Source organism: Aythya ferina (assembly GCF_964211825.1).
Source record: "Aythya ferina genome assembly, chromosome: 2".
Classification (NCBI taxonomy): Eukaryota; Metazoa; Chordata; class Aves; order Anseriformes; family Anatidae; genus Aythya; species Aythya ferina.
The window spans coordinates 58,213,776-58,234,173 of NC_140297.1; the positions used below are offsets into that span (position 1 = coordinate 58,213,776).

At 39.3% G+C, this 20,398-nt stretch overlaps 1 protein-coding gene and 1 long non-coding RNA gene across 10 annotated transcripts in view; one reads left to right on the plus strand and one right to left on the minus strand.

The window, feature by feature from the left end:
• The window catches only part of HECW1 (HECT, C2 and WW domain containing E3 ubiquitin protein ligase 1), a 264,423-nt gene that overhangs the window by 198,248 nt on the left and 45,777 nt on the right, over positions 1 to 20,398 (minus strand). Inside the window, exon 2 of one of the 8 annotated variants that reach the window (XM_084508693.1) lies at positions 5,384 to 5,441. The exons of the other annotated variants lie outside the window; for them this stretch is intronic. Within the exon in view, the coding sequence (XP_084364819.1) occupies positions 5,384 to 5,410 (27 nt within the window). The 5' untranslated portion in view covers positions 5,411 to 5,441. The remainder of the gene's footprint in view (positions 1 to 5,383; positions 5,442 to 20,398) is intronic. 8 annotated transcript variants of the gene reach the window in all.
• On the plus strand, positions 13 to 6,045 carry LOC311431328. 2 transcript variants are annotated; one of them, XR_014689348.1, is made up of 5 exons: positions 13 to 293; positions 532 to 677; positions 3,419 to 3,541; positions 4,056 to 4,197; positions 5,708 to 6,045. It is a non-coding gene; the product is annotated as an uncharacterized lncRNA (long non-coding RNA). The 2 variants fall into 2 exon arrangements; XR_014689349.1 differs by lacking the exon at positions 5,708 to 6,045 and having other exon boundaries at positions 4,056 to 5,373.

Sequence of the window (20,398 nt, forward strand, 5' to 3'; positions counted from 1 at the left end):
AGCAGGATTTGACCTAAAATATAACACAGTTCTCCATCCTTTCCAGCTCCTTTCTCCTACTTAGTATTTTGTCATACAGAGTCTACTGCCTTATTCTCATCCTAGTGGGAAACTTTAGTTACAAATGAAACAAAGTACATATATTTGATAGACTTCCAGTTTACTAGTAAGTCTGTGGTGAATTTTTTCTTCCAACGATAAAGGGGGCATCAAGTAGTTATTCTTCAAGAAACAAAGAAATACAAAGATGGAAAAGTTAGTGTCATGAAGAATGGACTAATTTAAATTACCAGGTAAAAAGAAATCTCCTTTATAGTTTTCGGTTTTAAAATCCCAATGCAATTACAGAATAAACTCACATAAGTCTGAGATGACGTATTTGACGAGGCTTACCCAATGTACTGTAGAATAATATTTTCACTATGCAACTTGCTCTATAAGTGTTTTAATATTAATCAACTTAGACATTCATTGATTTTAATTAGCTTTATCATAGAGGATCTCACAAACTAATGGATTTTCTTTTTTCAGCCAGTTTCTCCGTTGGCTTTGAAGAGATGGACCACGTTTTGAGAAAAAATTTGAGAAATTCAAAATGAAAATATTTATGCAAGTCAAAAAAAATATATTTGTGTGTGTCATTCAAGAGAAAAGCTGCAAAATACTATGGATGCAAGGTAGGTGCCCAGTTTGGAAATGCTGAATGTAAATAAAAAGCATATTTGTCATTTACAAAAATAAATAAATAAATAAATGATAGCCTTCTATCTCAGGTTTTTAAAGGGCCTAAAAGCCGACAACAGCTGCTTCAACAAGAGGTTTTAAAGTAGCATCAAAACTTCAAAGGCATAGACCTTGTTTTTGATGGTTTCCACCTACCGTCCTGTGGCACAGGCAAGAGGCTCATGTGTGTAGGCACAGATCCATGCAAAACTTTTCAGCTCCCCTGCACTGAATTCAGTCTAGGCCTGATCTCACATCCCCTTGGTGTGATGAGAAGACTCCCAAGATGTCAGACTTCGAGTCAGATCCTGGCCAACTATTTTCTATTCCTACATATGTGAGGTTGGATAGAAAGCACTGCCACCTCCCCATCCTTCCAGTTCTGTGGTACAACAGGAAGAATGACAAACTTATTTCATTGCAAGTCCTCTTTTCCTAATCACTCGAACGCTCACGGTGTTGGGTTGTGCTGTTTTTTAATGCTTGCCTTTGTTTCTGCTGGTGCCCTTAATCCCCCTCGTGCTCTCCCAAATGTACAGTTATTCCCTTACAAGGCTGGTGAATAATAAGCAAATAGAATTGCTCCTTCAATTAAAATGCTGCTGGAAATAGGGACTGACGTCAACAGGAAGAGGGAATTGTGCCAGAAATGAATCCATTCCTTAATTTCTCCATTAAGACACAACTATCATCCTAGCCAATATTTATGTTACTCTAATTAAAAAGGCATTAGGAGAGCAAGGGCTTGGGTTCACAGCTCCACCTCTCCGCAGCCTGCTGCCTCCTACCGTGGCTTAGCCCAAGTGCTGCCCACTCACCCAAGGTCTGCAGGAAAAGCCTGCTGCTTTCCTTCACGCCTGCAGGTTTGCTAAATGCTCGGTCTTTTGCACCTGAATGCATTTTGGTGGGTCACTTAGCTCTTCTGCTATCAGACAAACATATGAGAAGAGATGCAAAGTTTGAAACGTGCTCCATGCGTTATCATTAGCAAAAGTAGATATTTTTACAGCAGAAAATAAAGCAGTCACAAAATTCTTTGGTTTTGATAAGTGGGAAGGCTTTTGTCTGGAAAACAGCTTTCAGGTATGGCTTCTTCCTCTGTCTGTTTTGGTTTATTTTTGATAATACAGAAATTCAATTTTTATAGTAAAGAAAAGAAATTCACTTAACTGTTGTTTGTTTGAATTTTTGCTTAAGAACTACTACTCTTTGCATGAAAGAATCTGAAAAGTTTCTGTATATTGAGTCCAAACTAAACCACAATTCCACACCAACCATGTTTAATTTAGGAACGTTAATGTGTCTTTTTTTTTTCTTTTTTTTTTTTACCACAGCTAACTTGTCTGATTAAAAATCTACAAAAAAATTCTACAAAAAAAGACACTCTATAATGGTCACAGGTAGAGTGAATATAATGTAAAGCTTGCACAAAAGCTGATTTTTTTAAGCAATGGAACAATGTAAATCCTCTTCCCTAATGAAGAACTAAGTTGAAGCCAACTGTTCCTTGTCTCATCTAGAGTAGACCTTTTAAAAAACAAGGAATGTCATTTTGCAGGTGCTAGTGTCAGCCACCATGTACTAGAGCACTAAGTCATTTCTGAGACCTGATTTTGCTTGTGCTAACATGTTTTTTTCTGTTTTCCCTTCCAGCCTTTTATAGCCTGCATTGAGATTTGGGTTCTTATATTATTAGGGCTACTACTATTATATCATTAGGGACTTCTCTATACCGCTTCCCCACTTAAGGGAAAGAAAAGGATGCTCTGATATACCATTAGGAGCTTGACTGCACACTTTTGAGTGTACAAAGTATACTTAGGGAATTTAACTTAAGGAACTAAAACAGGTGCTTGAACACAGAGTTGTGATGGTGCGGCTGAGGGAGCTGGGCTTGTTCAGCCTGGAGAAGAGGAGGCTCAGGGGCGACCTTATCGCTCTCTATAGGTACCTCAAGGGAGGCTGTAGCGAGGTGGGGGTTGGTTTGTTCTCCCACGTGCCTGGTGACAGGATGAGGGGGAATGGGCTTAAGTTGAGCCAGGGGAGTTTTAGGTTAGATGTTAGGAAGAACTTCTTTACTGAAAGGGTTGTGAGGCATTGGAACAGGCTGCCCAGGGAAGTGGTGGAGTCACCATCTCTGGAAGTCTTCAAAAGACGTTTAGATGTAGAGCTTAGGGATATAGTTTAGTGAGGACTGCTAGCGTTAGGTCAGAGGTTGGACTCAATGATCTTGAGGTCTCTTCCAACCTAGAAATTCTGTGATTCTGTGATTCTGTGATTCAGGCCTCCCCAAGGGTTTGGAGCAGTCCTGTACCAGGCAAGTCTTCAAACTGCTAACAAATACTAGCATTTGTCTAAAATATTTATCTCAAATATCTATACACAACTCAATCAAAAGGTTCGTCTGCAAGGTCAAGTATATGACCATGCAGGTACGTACTGTTCACAAATCATGCAATTGTTTTAGTTTGCCTGAAGCAGTCTGTACTGAGACAGAGGGAAAGCAATTTTTTTACTTAATAACAACAAGGAAGAAGAAAAATATGTTCTGTAGCATCTGGAATTATTGTTATAAACTCAGTTAAAATTTTGTTTTGTTTTGTTTTGTTTTCTATGTAGGGGGAGAGAATACAGGAGGTGGGGCAGGGAACTGGGGAATGACTATTTTTTATTATTTTTATTTTTCACCCTCCAGGCAGAATGGCAGAAATTGGGCCAAAGGTGCATTTTCAGTTACTGAATTTTGTCAAATAAAAGTGCTGTGATGTATCTAACAGACAGCACTTTGTGACAAGTACCTACAATTTGCCTCACTCTGGTAAGTCTGAGTATAGCTGTCCTCAGACTGAGGACTGACCTTAAACAGAAAACTTGCCCAAAGAGAGAAAGCATCACTGCCAGTTGAATGTGTGGCAGCAGGCAGTTAAATTACCTTCTTCCTGCTGTCATGACTTACTGACATATCGTCAGTTTCTGTCAAGGTTCTTGGCGGGAGGTATCTAACACAACTACATCTAGGAATTCCTTTGTTTTCTATGTTAAGGGCCCAAATTTGTTACAACATTTATGTAGTGGTGAGAAATGCATTTGTTCAAAAGCTAGGAACCTTCATCACAACAGATGAACTTGAAAACACAGACAAAACTATTCTTAATCTTTTCTGCTGTTAAAAGTGCCCTTCATTGGTCTCTTCACTTGAGAAAAAACATGCAATCCTACAATGAAGGGCATCTTCTCTTTTGGGGGGATATTCTGTTTAGTTTTTGGACTGTGGCCAAATTGAAAAATTGATTATTTTTTTTTTCCTTTTTATCTTTTTTCTTTTTCCCCAGAGTAATGGAAAGAAACTGACGAAAGCCTCTGGAGATGCACTTACCTCATGCAACAGTTTCAAAAGTCATATTGTTGGGTGAGATGTCGGGTTGTGAACAGTTTTCATGAGCTAGAGCATTCAAGGATTACTTTTCACCAAAGGTATTGTTCTTCCCCATGACTTTCTAACACACCTTGTGATGCACTGTATAGCAGATGCTTCTGGGGAAATTTTACATGTTTAGTGTAGAATACCACTGAGTTTACAACTATGGAGAGGTGAAAGGAAGAGTGATGTTGGACACTGTCACAAAAATTCACAGTTGTCATTACCAAGAGGCTGTATCTATTTCCTCAGCAATTCCAGCACTGCTTAATTTGCACAGAGGCTCAAAACATTCCACAGCAAAACAGCCAGTGCTGGAGGCTCTCACTAGCTACTACACAGTGCAAAATTCAATATAAAAAGGATACATCCTCATGAAACCAGAAGAATATAATGACCTATCAGATACATGGATGTTCACAGAATTTGTATTCTTCACAGAATTAATGTTATTTGGAGGACTAGTAACAAAAAAAAATAAATGTAGAAGCAAACACACAAACAAAAACCCCAACCATAACAACATTTCATTGACAGAAATAACACCAGATAAGCTTTAATGCACATTCTGTCTTGCTTTGATAATGCATGACAATTAGAGAACTAAGCTGTGCAGAAAGATGCATACAGCAGCAGTGTGTTACGCATGCACATCATCTCACAAGTTCCCCTCGTACGTGGTTAGTGCCAGTCATACATTCCTGCATCTCACACATTAGTGTCTGCTGTGATGGCTGATTTGTGTGCCTTGATGACTCAGAATTAATTCGCAGTTAAAAGCTGTAGGTTTCAGGAAATGCCTTGTGAAGGTGAGCGGTTGATGCATTCTGTGCTTTGCCTACGCATGAAGGCGTGCAACTGCAACATTACAGTTGCCTGCTGCTCCCAGGACCTCCTTGCTATGATCTTAATCGCCATGGCTTGATTCGAGAAAAATTCTTGGGTAGGCCGTATTAAAACACAATACAAAAACAACACTGATATCGGATGGATACTTAGCAGGTTCAAAAATGAAACAAAAACGAAACAGAAACAAAACAAGGAAGGATCATTTCAAATGAAGCTTGACTGGACGTGTTGTTGAAAAGGTGCTCAGATTACCTGAACTGCTTTGTTTGATCTTAAACATGGACCGGGGGCAGCTGCAACGAGCTCTGAGCTTTGGCACATTCCATTATGAATGGTAGTGAATTTATAATGGAATGGTATGGATGGTTTTTATAATCAGAAAAACACACTGACCTTAACACTACACAGGTGGAGCAGCATAATGACCCGCCAATTGTACGTGCATCAATTCCTGGGGAAAAGTTCAATGAGGTTAACTCAGCATGTATCCCGCAAGCAACAAAAACGACATTTATAAACATTGCTTTTCTACCAACACTGTCTTTGCCAACATTTTATTAACTGACTTGCCTCACTGTTGGGCAGTGAGTATATCTTACCCATGTTAACAGTGTATGATACCATGCTCCAGTAGACCTGAATGTTGTCATGCACTTCAACACTGAAATATGTGTGCTTAAAAAATACAAATGGGATTAACTACAGTAAATTTTGCAGACTATACAAGATTAAGCACCAAATTCATTCAAGAAGCATCTGAAAGAAATCAAGAAGCCCAGATATAACAAAAGACACCATCAGTGGATCTTCAGGTTCATCATAAAATCCTCACATTGAGGGAGCTTAGAGCGGTGGCAGCCAACCAGCATTTCTGTGTCCTATCAATTTATTGATACCCTTGGATATTATGGGGACCAGCTGCAAAGGAAGTTAATTTTAGTATGTTGTACTTGAACCAATCTGGTATCCAACATAATTTTTGTAGTCCAAGATCAGACCACGAAATAATGAACGAACCTCAACTTCTCTAATTGACCTCAACTAGTGCTTCAAAAACCTACATATTACAGAACTACACAGGGAGAAGAAATGAAACAAAGAAACTTCAACCTGAATTATTGACAGCTAATCAGCAAGGACAGAAGGCTCCCCAAACATGCAATAACAGCATTTTCAATTAAAAAAATGTGAAAGACATACACGATTCAGCCCCAGCAGCACCATTTATATCTGTGCTTTCAATTCATTCTCTCTGCTCCTCTTTATGACTGAGGCACTACGACAGTTGCAGCTCCTCCACTGCACTAGAAGGGAAAGCTCTTCAGCAACAAACTAGTCAAATATCCCATGTCTCATAGAATCACATAGATTGAAAAAGACCTTCAGGATCATCAAGTCCAACCATCAACATGACCTACCACATCACATCACAAAGCCACGTTCCTTAGTGCCACATCCACATATCTCAAATACCTCCAGGGATGGGGACTGCACCATTTCCCTGGGCAGCCCATTCCAAAGCTTGACCACCCTCTCTGTGAAGAAATTATTCCTAATGTACAATCTAAACCTCCCCTGAAACCCTGAGACCATTTCCTCATGTCCTATCACTTGTCACCCAAGAAAAACGACCAACAGCCTCCTTGCTGCAACCTCCTGTTGTAGAGAGCGATGAGGTCTCCCCTCAGCATCCTCTTCTCAAGAAAGCAGAAAAAAAATCTTATAAAAAATTATTTAAATGACTACTAAAATTACTAATTCAACAGTACAAAAATGAACAAGACAACCAAGAGTGGAGGGAAGGGTAGCAAATTTAGGAAGAATGTCCACTGTTTGGAAATGCTCAGTTAAAGAAAAAAACAAAAACAAAAACAAGCAAACATAAAATAAAGCAATGCCATTTTATCAGACCGAAAGACTTTTAAAATACATACCAGCCATGAAATTAAAGAAAGTTAAAGTACACGTCATGTTGTCATCTCCCTGTGCCCTTCTTCGGAAGACACTAAGTCTCATGTACATAATTCATTTCAGTCCCAAATTTACCAACTGCCTACAGTTTGGTGGCCTTTGCTTTTAGTGAAACAGTCTATTTACATTGGAAGCAAAATGGGTTTATCCCACAGTTAGATGAAGCCCTCTTTGGAAACAACCTCAGTGAACTTTATCCATACAAACTGTTTTCAGTTGTCCGTGAGCAGTGGACATGGCATAAAAACTCTTCCAAACAACCAGGACTGCCTCTCAAAACCACTGTCACCATGTACATTTTTTTAGCCACATGGAAGTTCATTTGAGACTTAATAGCTTTGCCCATGGGAAAAAGTAATATTCTGTAGGATTTTCCATAACATAGCCCAGTCGCTTTGCTTTACTGACAAGAAATGAGACACAAACATACCAAGGCTGTTTACGTTTCAGTACCAGAAGCAATAGTAAGGCAACCTAGTGAAAGGTATATATGGTGCTTTTCCCGTCTCTGCCAGGATGTTCGCAATGACACTGCTAAGGTGACTGATACCAGTGCTTCTTTAGGACACCAGCACGTACATACTTAAATGTGGTGTTGCCAGGAAAAGCTGAATGAAATACTGGTGATTTTTGCCAAACTCTTCTGTGCCAAGTCTCTGCTTATTGTGGTTTGGGAGGAAAAGCATGGTTCTCTTCCTAATCACATTCTTAGGCAGCTTTCAGAAAGGGAAAGTTTCATTATACATAGGCAGCGTGAAAAACACACAGCCCCACTCCCACCCTGAAAGGCAGAGAAAGCATTTTTTTGCACTTAATGTGACAGGCAGTGTTGGGATGCCTTCACACATCCAGGCCAGAAAGCAAGCATCGCTCAGGGTTTGTGGCAGGACTGAGGAAGGCCCCAGGCACACTCGGTCCCAATTTGAGGCCTACGCAGCAGGGGCAGCGGGGGGCAACCCAGGGCCAGGGCCCTGCCCACCCACAGGTGTGTACATTGCACGTGGGGCTGCATGCTCCAGCTTTAATAGCAATAAGCAGCAAAAACGCTATCCTATGTACAAATAGATTTACTCACGGGGACTCCTCTGTTAAATAAGTGCTTCAGAAGTGTAATTAGGGTTGAAGTGTTCTTAAAGTACACTGGAGAGCCTGTGATCACACAGAACATCACTCAGATAAAACACATTTTTCTGTATTTCTTTGTCTGTCCTTGTTCACCTATGAACTCCCATCTTTACATTTAGATTGCACATTTCTTGGCACTTTTGTTCAGTTTTCATGTGGCATTCAGTGCAGCATTTACCCTCCCCTTCTCAGTCCATCATGGGGTCGTTCAGTTGCTATTTCAATACAAGTCTAAAAAGCACTTATTTCAGTAAAGGTGTACACAAACATACTCTCAAGAGCCTGGAAAAATCAGTACTACCAGGATTTGAGCCTGTATGCTAAGCAGGTTAGAGGAACAGTGACTAAAAATTACAGGAGCTGGGCTGTTCGTGTGCCAGGACCACGTGCAAGCCTGAGCATCCCTTCATTTCCCTGTTGGGAACAATACAGGTTTTCAACAAAATCACTCCTGCATCCCCAGTAGATGAGTGGTTTCTTCTGAGCTCGCTGTATGACATTAGCATGAGCCCAGACAAAAGTGACAAGTGAGGAGGAGAGTCCCCCCAGGCAGCGGAGTTTTCCCAACCCATTTCTCCTTCCGAAAACCCTGGGGAATTCAAGTTTATTCAGTCAGTGTTTACTCCTTCTCCTGATTTCTGTTTTTACCTCTCTCAACTCTTCTAACACCTTCTCTTTCATCACCCATCACTTAACATTAATGTTTCTTGTTTGCTATCCAGATCAGACAAGCCCAGCTGCGCCTCAGCACTACTCCCTTCAGGTTTATCTCCTTTGTCTCTGCTGTAACAGTATCTCCTCTTCTCCTCCTCCACTTTTCATTTCCTCCTGCTTTGTCCCTTCCTGCACAGAAGCAGTTGCTAATCCCTACAGCCAATGCTTGACCCCCACCCCTGCCTCTTAAGCAGTGGCAGGGTAGTTTCTGGATGACTCTGCTCATCATACAGGCTGATTAACATCTGCTTTAATGCATACCATGCCCTTTCTGACATGCCTGTAAGACTCACACCCTGCTGGTACCTGGCATCTTGCTTCAAATGCCTACTCAGAAACACTTTTTTTTGCAGCAACTTGTTTAGGAAACCAAAAGATAAACCTCTGATCATGCTAAAGTTGACGTGCAAACAACTAAAATCCATGTTTTACATATCTACATACATGTTCACAAAGCTACACATACACAGTTTCCACTGTATCCTTGCCCCCTGCTGCTGTGCTTTTATTTATTTTTAATATCTTTCTATATTGCTTGCACTTAGCCTGTGAACTGTTTAGTGCCTTGAGGCGGTTTGTATAGTAATTAGCACAAATGATCTCCAGGCATGATGTGCAGTGCTGCTTAATAACAATGCAGTCTTTGCAGGAAAACCCATTCAAGGCTGAAAAATTATTTCCCCCAGTGGTCAACAGTTTGTTCCTGGCATCAGTGAGGGCTTGTGCTCAGCTCCCCGTAGGCTCCATGCCACTTGCACGCACTAGTGCATGAAGCACTAGGCTTCGTCTAGCACTGCTCCCCACATATTGAGCCACCAGTTCATACCGAGACGGAGCACCACAGACATGCTAACAGAAGATACGCTTTTCTCTACCAACAATATTAACAGTTCTGTTACCAATAACAGAAAAGCAGTCATGCTTTTTTCTCCTTTGCAGATGCGCTCTTCTGTTCCTCCACTACTTTGTTTGCCCTAGCCCCCTGCATCAGTCCCAATATGTCGTTAATTAACAGTTGCCTTCTGAATGCTTAAAGCTCCGTCTTTGTATTAAAGGGATCAGAATGACATTTAAGAGATCAGACTGACTTTTTTTTTTAACCTCCTCAGATAGTCTGATATTTGAAAGGTTTTTTATTTTTTATTTTCTATAAAGATCAGAGAAAAGAAGGAAGCGGTACTTATGCTGGAAGTTTTTGTTCCTTCTGTCTCAACAAATAAAAACATACCAAAAATCTTGTATTTTCCAATTTTGCTAATTATGCCTGCTATATTAAGTCACTATTACAATGCATCTAGCTACAGCAGGAAATATATAACATCCCTTAGAATAAATGCTCAATTTTGTGACTGCAAGACAGATCTTTACAAATTATCATGTGCAAATTAGCTAAATATCTCACAAACCAGTATACAAATGAGTCATTTTATTTTTCCTTCAGTAGACAAAAAGAAAAAAAAAAAAGTAATGTTATTAGGAAAAAGAATTAATATGTTAATTGAGGATTTTAATTGCACAGAGACAAACCTCAGTTGTCTCGAAATCTGGCTCAAAATCAGAGCTACATCTGTTGTGGAAAGCACTCTAGATTTTTCAGTAAAGTAATGCATAAAATCTGTACATTTTAATGTAAAATGTAACCTCTGATTGCTCCATACCAAAGAAATCAAAAAGATTACAACTGCATGGCCTTTTCAGGTGAGATCCTCCATCTGCTAATCTGTAAATCTACCACATTGTTCTTAGTTTGCAAGCCAGCCTTGGAAGGAATCGGGTAGTAGCAGCAGTCACCAACAGCTGACATTATTAAAAATCTGACTGATATTATAAATGCTGATACATTAAGTTGTAGTTTAGAAGTAAGGTCCTGAACCAAGGCCCTCCCTGTAGCAAGGAGACATAGGAACATGGAACAAAATACGTGATTTCTGCTTCCAACAAGGTGAAATCTCAGAGACACCCACCTACCCACCAAGAGCTTCAGAGGAACATAGTCTGAAGAGAATGACTACTGTAGGAAGCTGTGGTCTCAGGACAAACTGAGCCCACCTGAAAGAGGCAATGGAAATAGGATGATGTAGCGTTTCATCTGCCTGCCAGGCAGGTAGGACAACAAGCAGCTGTGAAGATTTACTGAAAAGGGAACAAGCATTGTAGTAATGTCGGGATCAAGTTATGAAAGAGAACAAAATTCACCTTGCTTTGGTGAGCCTCTGGAAAATGGGGCTCCTCAGCAACTCCTCCTCTCTCCTCCAGATTTTGCCAGGCAATTCACCAAACATTTAGCTGTTATATAATTCTGTGGCTATAGACAATGAAAACTAAAGAAAGTTGGCATCATTGTACCAAAAGGAAGTGTATTAGAGGTGATGTGTTCCTTTATCCTCAGCTTTAGTTATCCTCTTACATGTGGTGAAATGAGGCATCCACCCACTTGCACCTAACATTTTGGTTAGCAGTGACATTTTGCAGGAGAAGTGGTCCATATACATATATTGCTACTTTTCTGTTTTTCTTATTAAGCAAACATCATGCTGATGACAGGGATCAGCAGTCCAGCAACCAGGCACAAAAGACTCCTGCTTACTGTGGGACACAACTGCAAGAGCAGCAGCAGCAGCCAAACTCTTCCCACAGCTCTGCCATGGGGACTCAGCGCTGGCCTTAATAGAAAACATTTTGTTTGACCAGGTTGAACTGTGTACAACACCACTTCTTCAGACGGAGTAATTTCTCATCACTCCACTGGCTCCAACAGACTATAATTAACAACTGGTTGAAGGGCCTGGCCTTAAGTCTTCAGTCTCTCTCTGACAATCGTGATTTTCCTGGTGATGTGGATACTTGGCAGTACACTGACTTAAGTAGAAAAACAGTTTAACACAGTCCGCCAGCCACTTGTGAAATGAAGTCGGATCTGAACTGCCGTCCTGAAGGATCAGTGGAATACTAACACATGCAGTTGGATTAATGCTTACCAAATGAAGTTCACCACTGAACAAGCTGCAAATATCAGGCACAAGGAAGCCAGAGCCATATTCCAAGAACCAGGCATGAGTGAAGAGTCAGTATTTGCATCCCTTATCCTGATGCCTCTAAAACCCTGTACTTGCAAATGCAATTTCAGGGTCTGTCTAGAAGCATCTTTTTGCCAAAGCAGAAAGTAGATATGGGGGAATAAAGTGAGTTGAAAAAAAAAAAATAGAACACATGACAGCTATGCAGTAAACTATTATGTTATTTTGTATTTGAGTAGGATGTTAAAGCTATTAGACTTACAGCAGGAAAAGGTACAAGACAGAAAACTTTATTTAGCACTGCCTAAATGCCATTACTCCTCTCTGACTGCAACAAGCCTCCAAAGCCTGTGTCTGCAAAGGAGCAAGCTTCAAGTATAACAAGCTGCTGTTGGACATCTCTGGAGCTGGCAATCTCCTCAACTTATCTGATGAATTGTGACACAGAAACATCCAGCTATCTATTAGCAGCACCAGAAGCATCTTCTCCCAATTGTTCGGTGTAATGACCAATATCTGCAAACTACAGCTTACATCTAATTGTCAAAAAGGAGGGAGGAAAAAAAAAAAAAAAAAAAAAAAAAAAAAAAAAAAAGAAAGCAGCAATCAAACTTCTGTAACAGATAAATGCTAGATCCTTTAGCTCATTTCTAAACCACTGGATATCCTAAAAGTACACAGCCTCGCTGTCACGACACTAACCCTGCTCACTGGACAAGGCTCAGAGTCATTATTTCAGTGGAACCACCCTGTGGACCCATCTCATTCTCTTTTTACTATATATAACCACTTTTTACTATATATAACCACATGCTATAACAGCAAAGTGGCATTTTCCATGCCAAAGAAATGAATTTATTACTGAATTGAAGGTTCTTTTTTGTTTGTTTTGTTTTGTTTGTTGGATAGTTCTGTGCGGAACATGGAAGTTACAGTAAAGAGATTATATTTGGGGGCCGGATCCACTACCTAAAAGGATTTTGCAAGCTCTGGGCCTAACTGTGCTCAACTTCTATTTGCTTCCTTATGAACACACAGGCAAAGGTTAATGTAACAGCATCTCACAGAGTTGTATTTAGAATCATAGCATTCACTTCTTCAAAGCAATGTTCACAGACTCAGTTGCTAAAGGAAGATATAAAAGGAAAAGTTTGAAAGGAAGACATAAAGGAAAATATAGATATAAAAGGATTGAATTTTTCCTCCTTGGGAAAATAAATAAATAAATAAAAAATAGGTCCCAAACCAGAAGTATTACTTCTGGTAACTGGTTGGCTCCATCTTTCCTGCACAAAAAGCCCTGGGGACCAACCTCAACAGGACTCTGTTGAGGAATGATCCAGGGGACCTTGGGGAAAAGCAGACAACTGGTGCCAGCTCTGGAGTTACCAGCAAGCTTGGTATCTCAGCAAGGGGGTACTTGAGTGACACTGATACACAGATAATACATAAAGCCACAATGATTGCTGGACACAAATAATTACTAATTTATCTGGCAGTCCACTTGCACAGCATTTCAAGTTTGCTATAAGTGAAAGAGATTTCTATACTCGATAAAAGTGATAAATAGCATAATGAATCAGGCAGGCAGACAAGCACTAGGCTTTACAAAAGGCCACTGAAGAAGGCAAATGCTATTTTTCAAGTAGACAGAGTTGGAGCAGAGGACATATTCACCGTGGTGGGGGGGGAAGTGGAAGCTTATTTTCATAGAAACCTGGCCACAAGGACAACAGCAGACAGACCAGTGTGTCCTACCTGGGCCACTAACTTCCCACTTTTTGCCATGCATCATTTTCTAAATGGAAAGAGCAAGATGAAGCACGTCTTCAAAACCAGGCCATTTAGATAATTCCCATCTAAACAGGGTCAGACCAGCAGCGTTTCACCTTCTCAAAGGATCTCAGACAGTCTTAAATACATGACCTGGATGAAAAACAGTTACTTTCAATTGATTATATTGTTTTATTTTTAAAAAGACCTAGGAAATAATAGTGTGAAATTCCTGTACTGCTGAAATTGATTATAATTTGCTGTTAACTTCTTCAAGGGTGAAACATTGGCCCCATTAATTACACCTTGCTTTCCCTTGAGTTTTGCCCTATAAAAAGCAGCAGTAGATTAAATTTAAAAAATAAAAATACAAAATCAAAGCCAAGTCTTACTCCTGTAAGTGTGAGAGCTATTGATATATATTTTTTAAGAATAAAAATTAAGTGACAAGCTCTCTCAGACAAGTAGACATTAGAGAAAGATATTTATAAGAGAATGTTTCTATTTCTGCTTTCCATATCCATATTTCCATACTGGATTAAGAATAAAGGGCTAAGTAACAAAACAGTTTCTAAGGATAAGTAATCTTTTCCAAAGCAAGTTAATTACTTGAATACATTTTATCATTTCTGTAACCCTGGGAAGGGTTTAAAGGACAGTCTTACCCCAAAACAATAAGTAAATACATCATGAATTTATTTTTATTTTTCTGCAGAGGAACTGATTGATTTCCTCTTGTGCTCTCCCTCGACCTGCTTAAGATCGCTTCTATATATAACACACCTGCGGTGCCATCAGGAAGCTTCTAAGATTTTGTTACAAACATACAGCTCGGTTTTGCAGATTAACATCTGCATTAAAAATTTGATTAAAAAAAACCCTCATTATACTCATTTTTGGGTCACATGAGTAGCTAAGGTAACAGGATCAGTATTCCATCTGATGCCAAGACTTCATGCAGAGTCATCTGACCCTATATAACTCTAATTAATATACAATAAATAAATAAAATCAGATTTACAATTCTCATTTCTTTGCATTGAAACAAGCAGAAGTTAACCCCTTTTTCTTAATACAACTCATTGTTTAAGATCACTTCCTTTCTTCCTTGTATTCTTCCCTTCTTTTGGTACTCCTTTCACAGCACCAAATAATTTTTTTAGGACAGCTGAGTGCTCTTTTCTCTTCTGGCATTAAAAAAGTTTGAACTTGTTCATGGTTTGCTCCAAAAGCATGGCTGGAACTGTCTTCCACTCACAGAAAATAAAGTTACACCTCTGCTTTGGGGAGGTTATTTCGAGCCCAAACACCTCATCAGCTGAAACCGAGACTGGCGAGCACACCCATCTAACCACAGCTGGCGAGGACAGGGAGGACACTGGGGATGGTTCCCTTGTTCACAAGACAGTCCAAGCAGTGGAAGATGCTCAGTAGGAAAGGGATGCAACATCCACAAGGCTTTAAGCCAGAAGACTGCTTTTTGCCCCTTCTCCTCCAGCACTGCACCTCAAGCCTGGCCACTCGACTTGACAGAAGACATCAGGCAAGCTTGTTGAATGCTGTGCAGCACGTCAGGATCCCATCCCCTGGGGCCCGCAGTGGCTGGCAGCTATTATTACTTTTAAAGTGCACGCTGTCAGCTCAGGGGCTTTGGACAGAAGTGGCTGTCTCCTGGAAATAGTCCATCTAATTTGCACAGCCCTTGCTCACACAGCGTGGCGCGGAGGAGGTTGAAAAGAAGAGGTGCTTGGGGCATCTTTGTCTATTTTCTGTTACGCAGCCCAGCCTGTTCCTTCGCATTACACATGCACCTAATTTATGTTGATGACGGTTCTACTTGATGTACCAACCTCTTATCTCCTGTGTACATGTTTACCTGATGGTATACGATTGCTGCAGCTACAAGGGTTTTCAGCTACAACAGCCTCTGCAGGATGCACTCTGCCGAGGTGGATATTTTTAATGTATATTACATTATTATAAACAGACCGAGAGCTAAATCCTGGAACTAGCCCATGGTATTAATTCTAATTTAGTTTGGGCCTGATTCCAAATGGGTGACTATGCATGCAAACATTCGTCTGAATGTACAATTGGCTGTTATGAACACAAAATTATTTCTTGTGCTCATGCATGCATAATTTACATGCACTAATTTAGATGCCAAAGTAATTCCCTAACAGAATTCCAGTGATCAGATCTAACTTGAAGACTGCTGTTTAAAGAATATATATGTATCACAGTTGTGTGTTCTTCAGCTGCACAAAAAAAAAAAAGTAAATGAGAAATTCATTGCTGTTTCTATAACCAAAAAAAAAGCCACCTTCATTATAAAGCTATCACTTTTCAGCTGAAAGTTGGTTTCTCCCACCCCCGCCCCAATCCCTCAGTTATTTTCCCCCATGCTGTGTAATTTCTACTTAGGCATTGTGGCATACAAGCAAAGTCATCCATCAAAAGTAATCAACAGGAAATGAACACTGTTAAGTAGCATGTTTTCTTTTGTGTACATTTGAGTTTTATGCCTAATGCACAAAAATCAGAAGTCCTTTCAGGAACCAATAGTTGGCTCTGGAGTTTTGAAGTGAAATTGCAAACAAGTGAGCCTAGTGAACCACGAGTGACCTGTGAATCATCATCTAAACCATCAAGAAAAATGTTAGGCAAATTGTGCTGATGAACAAGCAAAGTGGAATTATTTTTCTCTAGATAATTCTCAGGTTAAAGTTGGTGGCATTATTTACTAGATAAATTAATAAACTTTGATTAAATGTATGCTTGAGGAGCTGCCTGGACTATTCCACAAGATCATACAAAAATCATGCACAATCATCATCAAATACACAATTAGCAGAGAAATATCCCTGGAAATAGGACCTATGCCAACAAAGAGACTAATCTTTCCAGACATTCTAGTCTTCACATGCCTGTTGTTGCACTTTTGGTCACCTTTGTTTAAATGAGAAGGGGGGTATTTTTTTTTTTTAGTTCTAAAGGAAGTTTATGGAAATTCATGTATCTTGGAAGGCGTGTGGTTTCTTTTTTAAACATTAACGTTTACCAGTCTAAGCATTTGTTTCCCTGTGTTAGCAACTCTTAAATCACATATTCAAGATGCTAATTTGTAAAGTCCAGTACAAAGACCGTTCATTCAAATCAAGTAAATTCATCCTGAATTATAACTTGGGTAAAAACAGGCCTCATATGTGACAATTGACATGCATGAGAAATATTTTGACAAATAGCCTCTCCCATGAAACATTCTCTCCAGTGCTACTGATTCAGAACACAAGCAGCAAAATATAATCAGGAACCCACCCTGCCTCTCTCACCTATGTTAGTGTCTTCTGTGATCAAAAGTCACTTAGAAATGCGCTGACACCTTTCATATGCAATTAGCAAAGGTGGAAATGACCTTACCAAAACTAAAGATGTAGCTGTTCCAATTCTGCAAATTAAGGCATGTGTTTAGCTATATGAATAAAACCATAAAAGTCAATACAATTATACAAGTGTTAGTAATCAAGCTGGCATTTGAGAATACAATTGTTACCTGTTAGAGTTTGTTACTAATGGGAATTTGGGCACATCAGGGCATTCTGGGTGCTGGAAGATTCATTCTGCATTTCATCCTTTTTAAGAAAACAGAAGCCAGTAATAATTCATTATGAAAATTGTATTTATATTAAGATGTTGTGTTACCATTGCTTTTATTGTTTATATGTATGTTTAGAAACATGTACATACGCACACGTATATACATATATGTATGCATATGTATCCTTATTTGTCAGCATAACTTACATGAGATACATCTTTTTCTTTTTTTTAATTAAAAAAAGCATTGCATACCATGAGAATAACTTGGATTGTATTTATGGTAACATAAAAGATAAGGCACTGTTCATTACATTAATTAAAAGGGAGTGTGTTTTTCCAACACAGAACACTTCCGAGCATTTTACCCCACTTGACTGATATATTGCATTACATCCCACAGTTCCTCCAGCCAACATCGTGTTTTTCAGCTTAGTGAAAATATTCTCCTTAGGTCTTATGCCGACTTACCAAAGGAAAAGATCTGAGCTATGAACAAGACGGTATTGTAAATATTTGGCCAAAAGCATTCTGTTGTTTATTTAGTAATGTTTGAGAAGGTTAATGACTAGGATTTAATTGAAGCTTTTACAATATTCAGTATTCATCAAAAGCCCAATCCTGTCTTTATGGCGGGTTTCTAACTTCAACTTTTCAGAGAATCTGGAAAAGTTCATCCCTAAAGGTCCCCCATAAATAATCACAAGACAGGTTTAAAGAAGTTTTCTTTCCCACAAACCACATTTTTTTCCAAAAGAGTTTCTTGACCCATGTTCTTAAGCACTCAGGGTGGGCTATAGGGAATGGGAGATAAAAGAGACCAAGATGCAAGGAAGGAGCTCCAAGAGAAAGTGATTTGTACATGGGCTGCACACTGCCCAGTGCGATGCAAGACCATGTAGCAGCTTGTGCAGAGCCTCCTCTGCCCCATTCCCAGCCCACACCATATGAGCATCCAAAGAAAACAGACAGATGAAGACTGTGAGCACCTCCAGAAGAGACCAAATTGGTCAGACAAGAAACCCTACAACGTGTCATCTATAAAAATGGCCTTTCCCACACCTATTCCTTTCCTGTAAACAGCAGAAAGGACAGCAGAGCATTTCTCATCTAACCATCAACCCTAAGTTAAATTTAAAAAGCACAGTATAAGATAAAACCTGTGAGAAGTCAGAACAAGAACTTTTTCTTCAGAAGAGATGGGCTAACACCTACATTGGAAGAACACCAAAATGCAACCAAGAAGATGCCCTTGAGGGATACACATTGGTGGTTATTTCTTAATATACCAGGGCTGAAGCTAATTCTCCTCCTTTTCACTCCCAAATGCTTTGGATTCTCAGAGATTGACAACTCTGTTGACAAAGATTGCATCTCTGAAACTTGTCAAATCCAGTCAGCCTGGGAACATATATTAGTCTGGGTCCTGCAAACCCTTGTACAGGTGATAAGCTAAGAGCATGCCTGAGTGTGAAGTCATTTGCTTTCCAAAATGTTTGTAGGAAGGGACAATGGATAAGAAAAACATGGAAAAAACAACTTTAAAAGGTTAATCACACTCAAGCAACCCTTAGTGGAATTCCATGTGTGACAGACACTTTACTACCTCAACTGCCTTATCCCTTCCAAACAACAACTAAAAGCTCTGGGGTGAAGGGTTGGAAGATGGCGGGGAGGAAGGAAGTGGTTTCACTGTCTCAGGAAAGGTTTTCAAACATTTTCCAAAGGGAAGTTTTAATAACAGCATTAGAGAGAAAATGAAAACAGTTCCTAGGATGCTGCCTTCTGCAGTAAATGCACTATAAAGATCTTTTCAATAAAGCATCAAAATTTAAGCACAACATACCTAGAGCAAATTAAAAAAAAAAAAAAAAAAAAAAAAAAAAAACCAAACAAACTATTTTTAAGAAACCAGCTAGGTAAGGTGTTTAAAAAATTATACCCCAAATAACATTTAAAAAAAAATATCATGCTAGTGTATTTTCATAAGTTACTGTTAACCAGCAGAATGCCCAGTTAGTTTAGTTTCAAACTAAACTGCAAGCACACACCTCAAATAATACGTGGCTATAAAAAGGCACCAACACGTGTACAGTAAAATTTAGTGGCCAGTTTATCTACTTTGTCACACCAATTTTACATCTACCTATAGATTTGGAATCAAAGCAATAATGAAATAAGCAAACAGAGCCTTCATGTTTAGGTACACGTTACTCTTGCAGAAGGTAAAACGAGCGCTACATTTTCCAAAGGCTAAAATCCCATGTTTTTTTCCTAATAACAGTTTTAATTACTCATTAATTTATTACGAATAGCTATAAGCAATGAAATTCTCAGACAGGTTCATTAAGCATATAGACATCAAAGAGAGCCCTTCTGGCAAAAAAAAAAAAAAAATATAAACTTCAGTAAGCAACTTTTGCATTTTCCCCACCAGCAGCTGTATTTTAAGAAATGTGTCTATATACACACTGGGTTTAAGAATGAAAAGTGGCTGGAGAAAACTAGAAAAGTTTCAGACAGTGATGATCTTGGGCTCCTACATTCAGAAGCAGAATACTGTAGCAGGACCCAGAAGCGGTGGCTAGGTCAGGACCCCACAGCAGAAGTTATAGAAACACGAAGAAAAAATACCTGCTCAGAAATGTTTAATTGAAAACGGGAAATATGAATTATTACCCTCAGTTTGCATATGGTGAACTAAATGCAGCATCCCTTTGCACACCATGTCAATCTCACATCCTGCAGGTAGTCAGAAATAGACGCCTTGTCACCTAAGCATCTGTCCACTGCCTTTGCTCTATGACTTTTGTATCTTCTGAAAGATTTCTATTTCTACCCTCTGAATTATTACAAGAGCTCTGACCTGTGAAGATAGTAACAGAAACCTTGTCAGAAAGCAACATATACTCACAAGATAATGTGATAAAAGTGTGACCAAAAAAACCTAATGCTCCCTCCAAAATATCATTTGGTCATGCAAGTCATGGAAATTCTTGTTATCCTCTGAGTATTTTTATATTTGGAATCAAAGAAACCGCAAAGTGTTTTCAAGACATTTATTCATCTCCTTTTGAAAAGGTCATTTATTCCTAAGTGCCATAAGCAGATAATGCAGAATGGTTCTATTTTCCCATGCTTGCTTCGAAATCTCTTCTGATCACTTAATAGTGAACAAGCACTGATGTATGGCTTCAATTATGCCATTGTG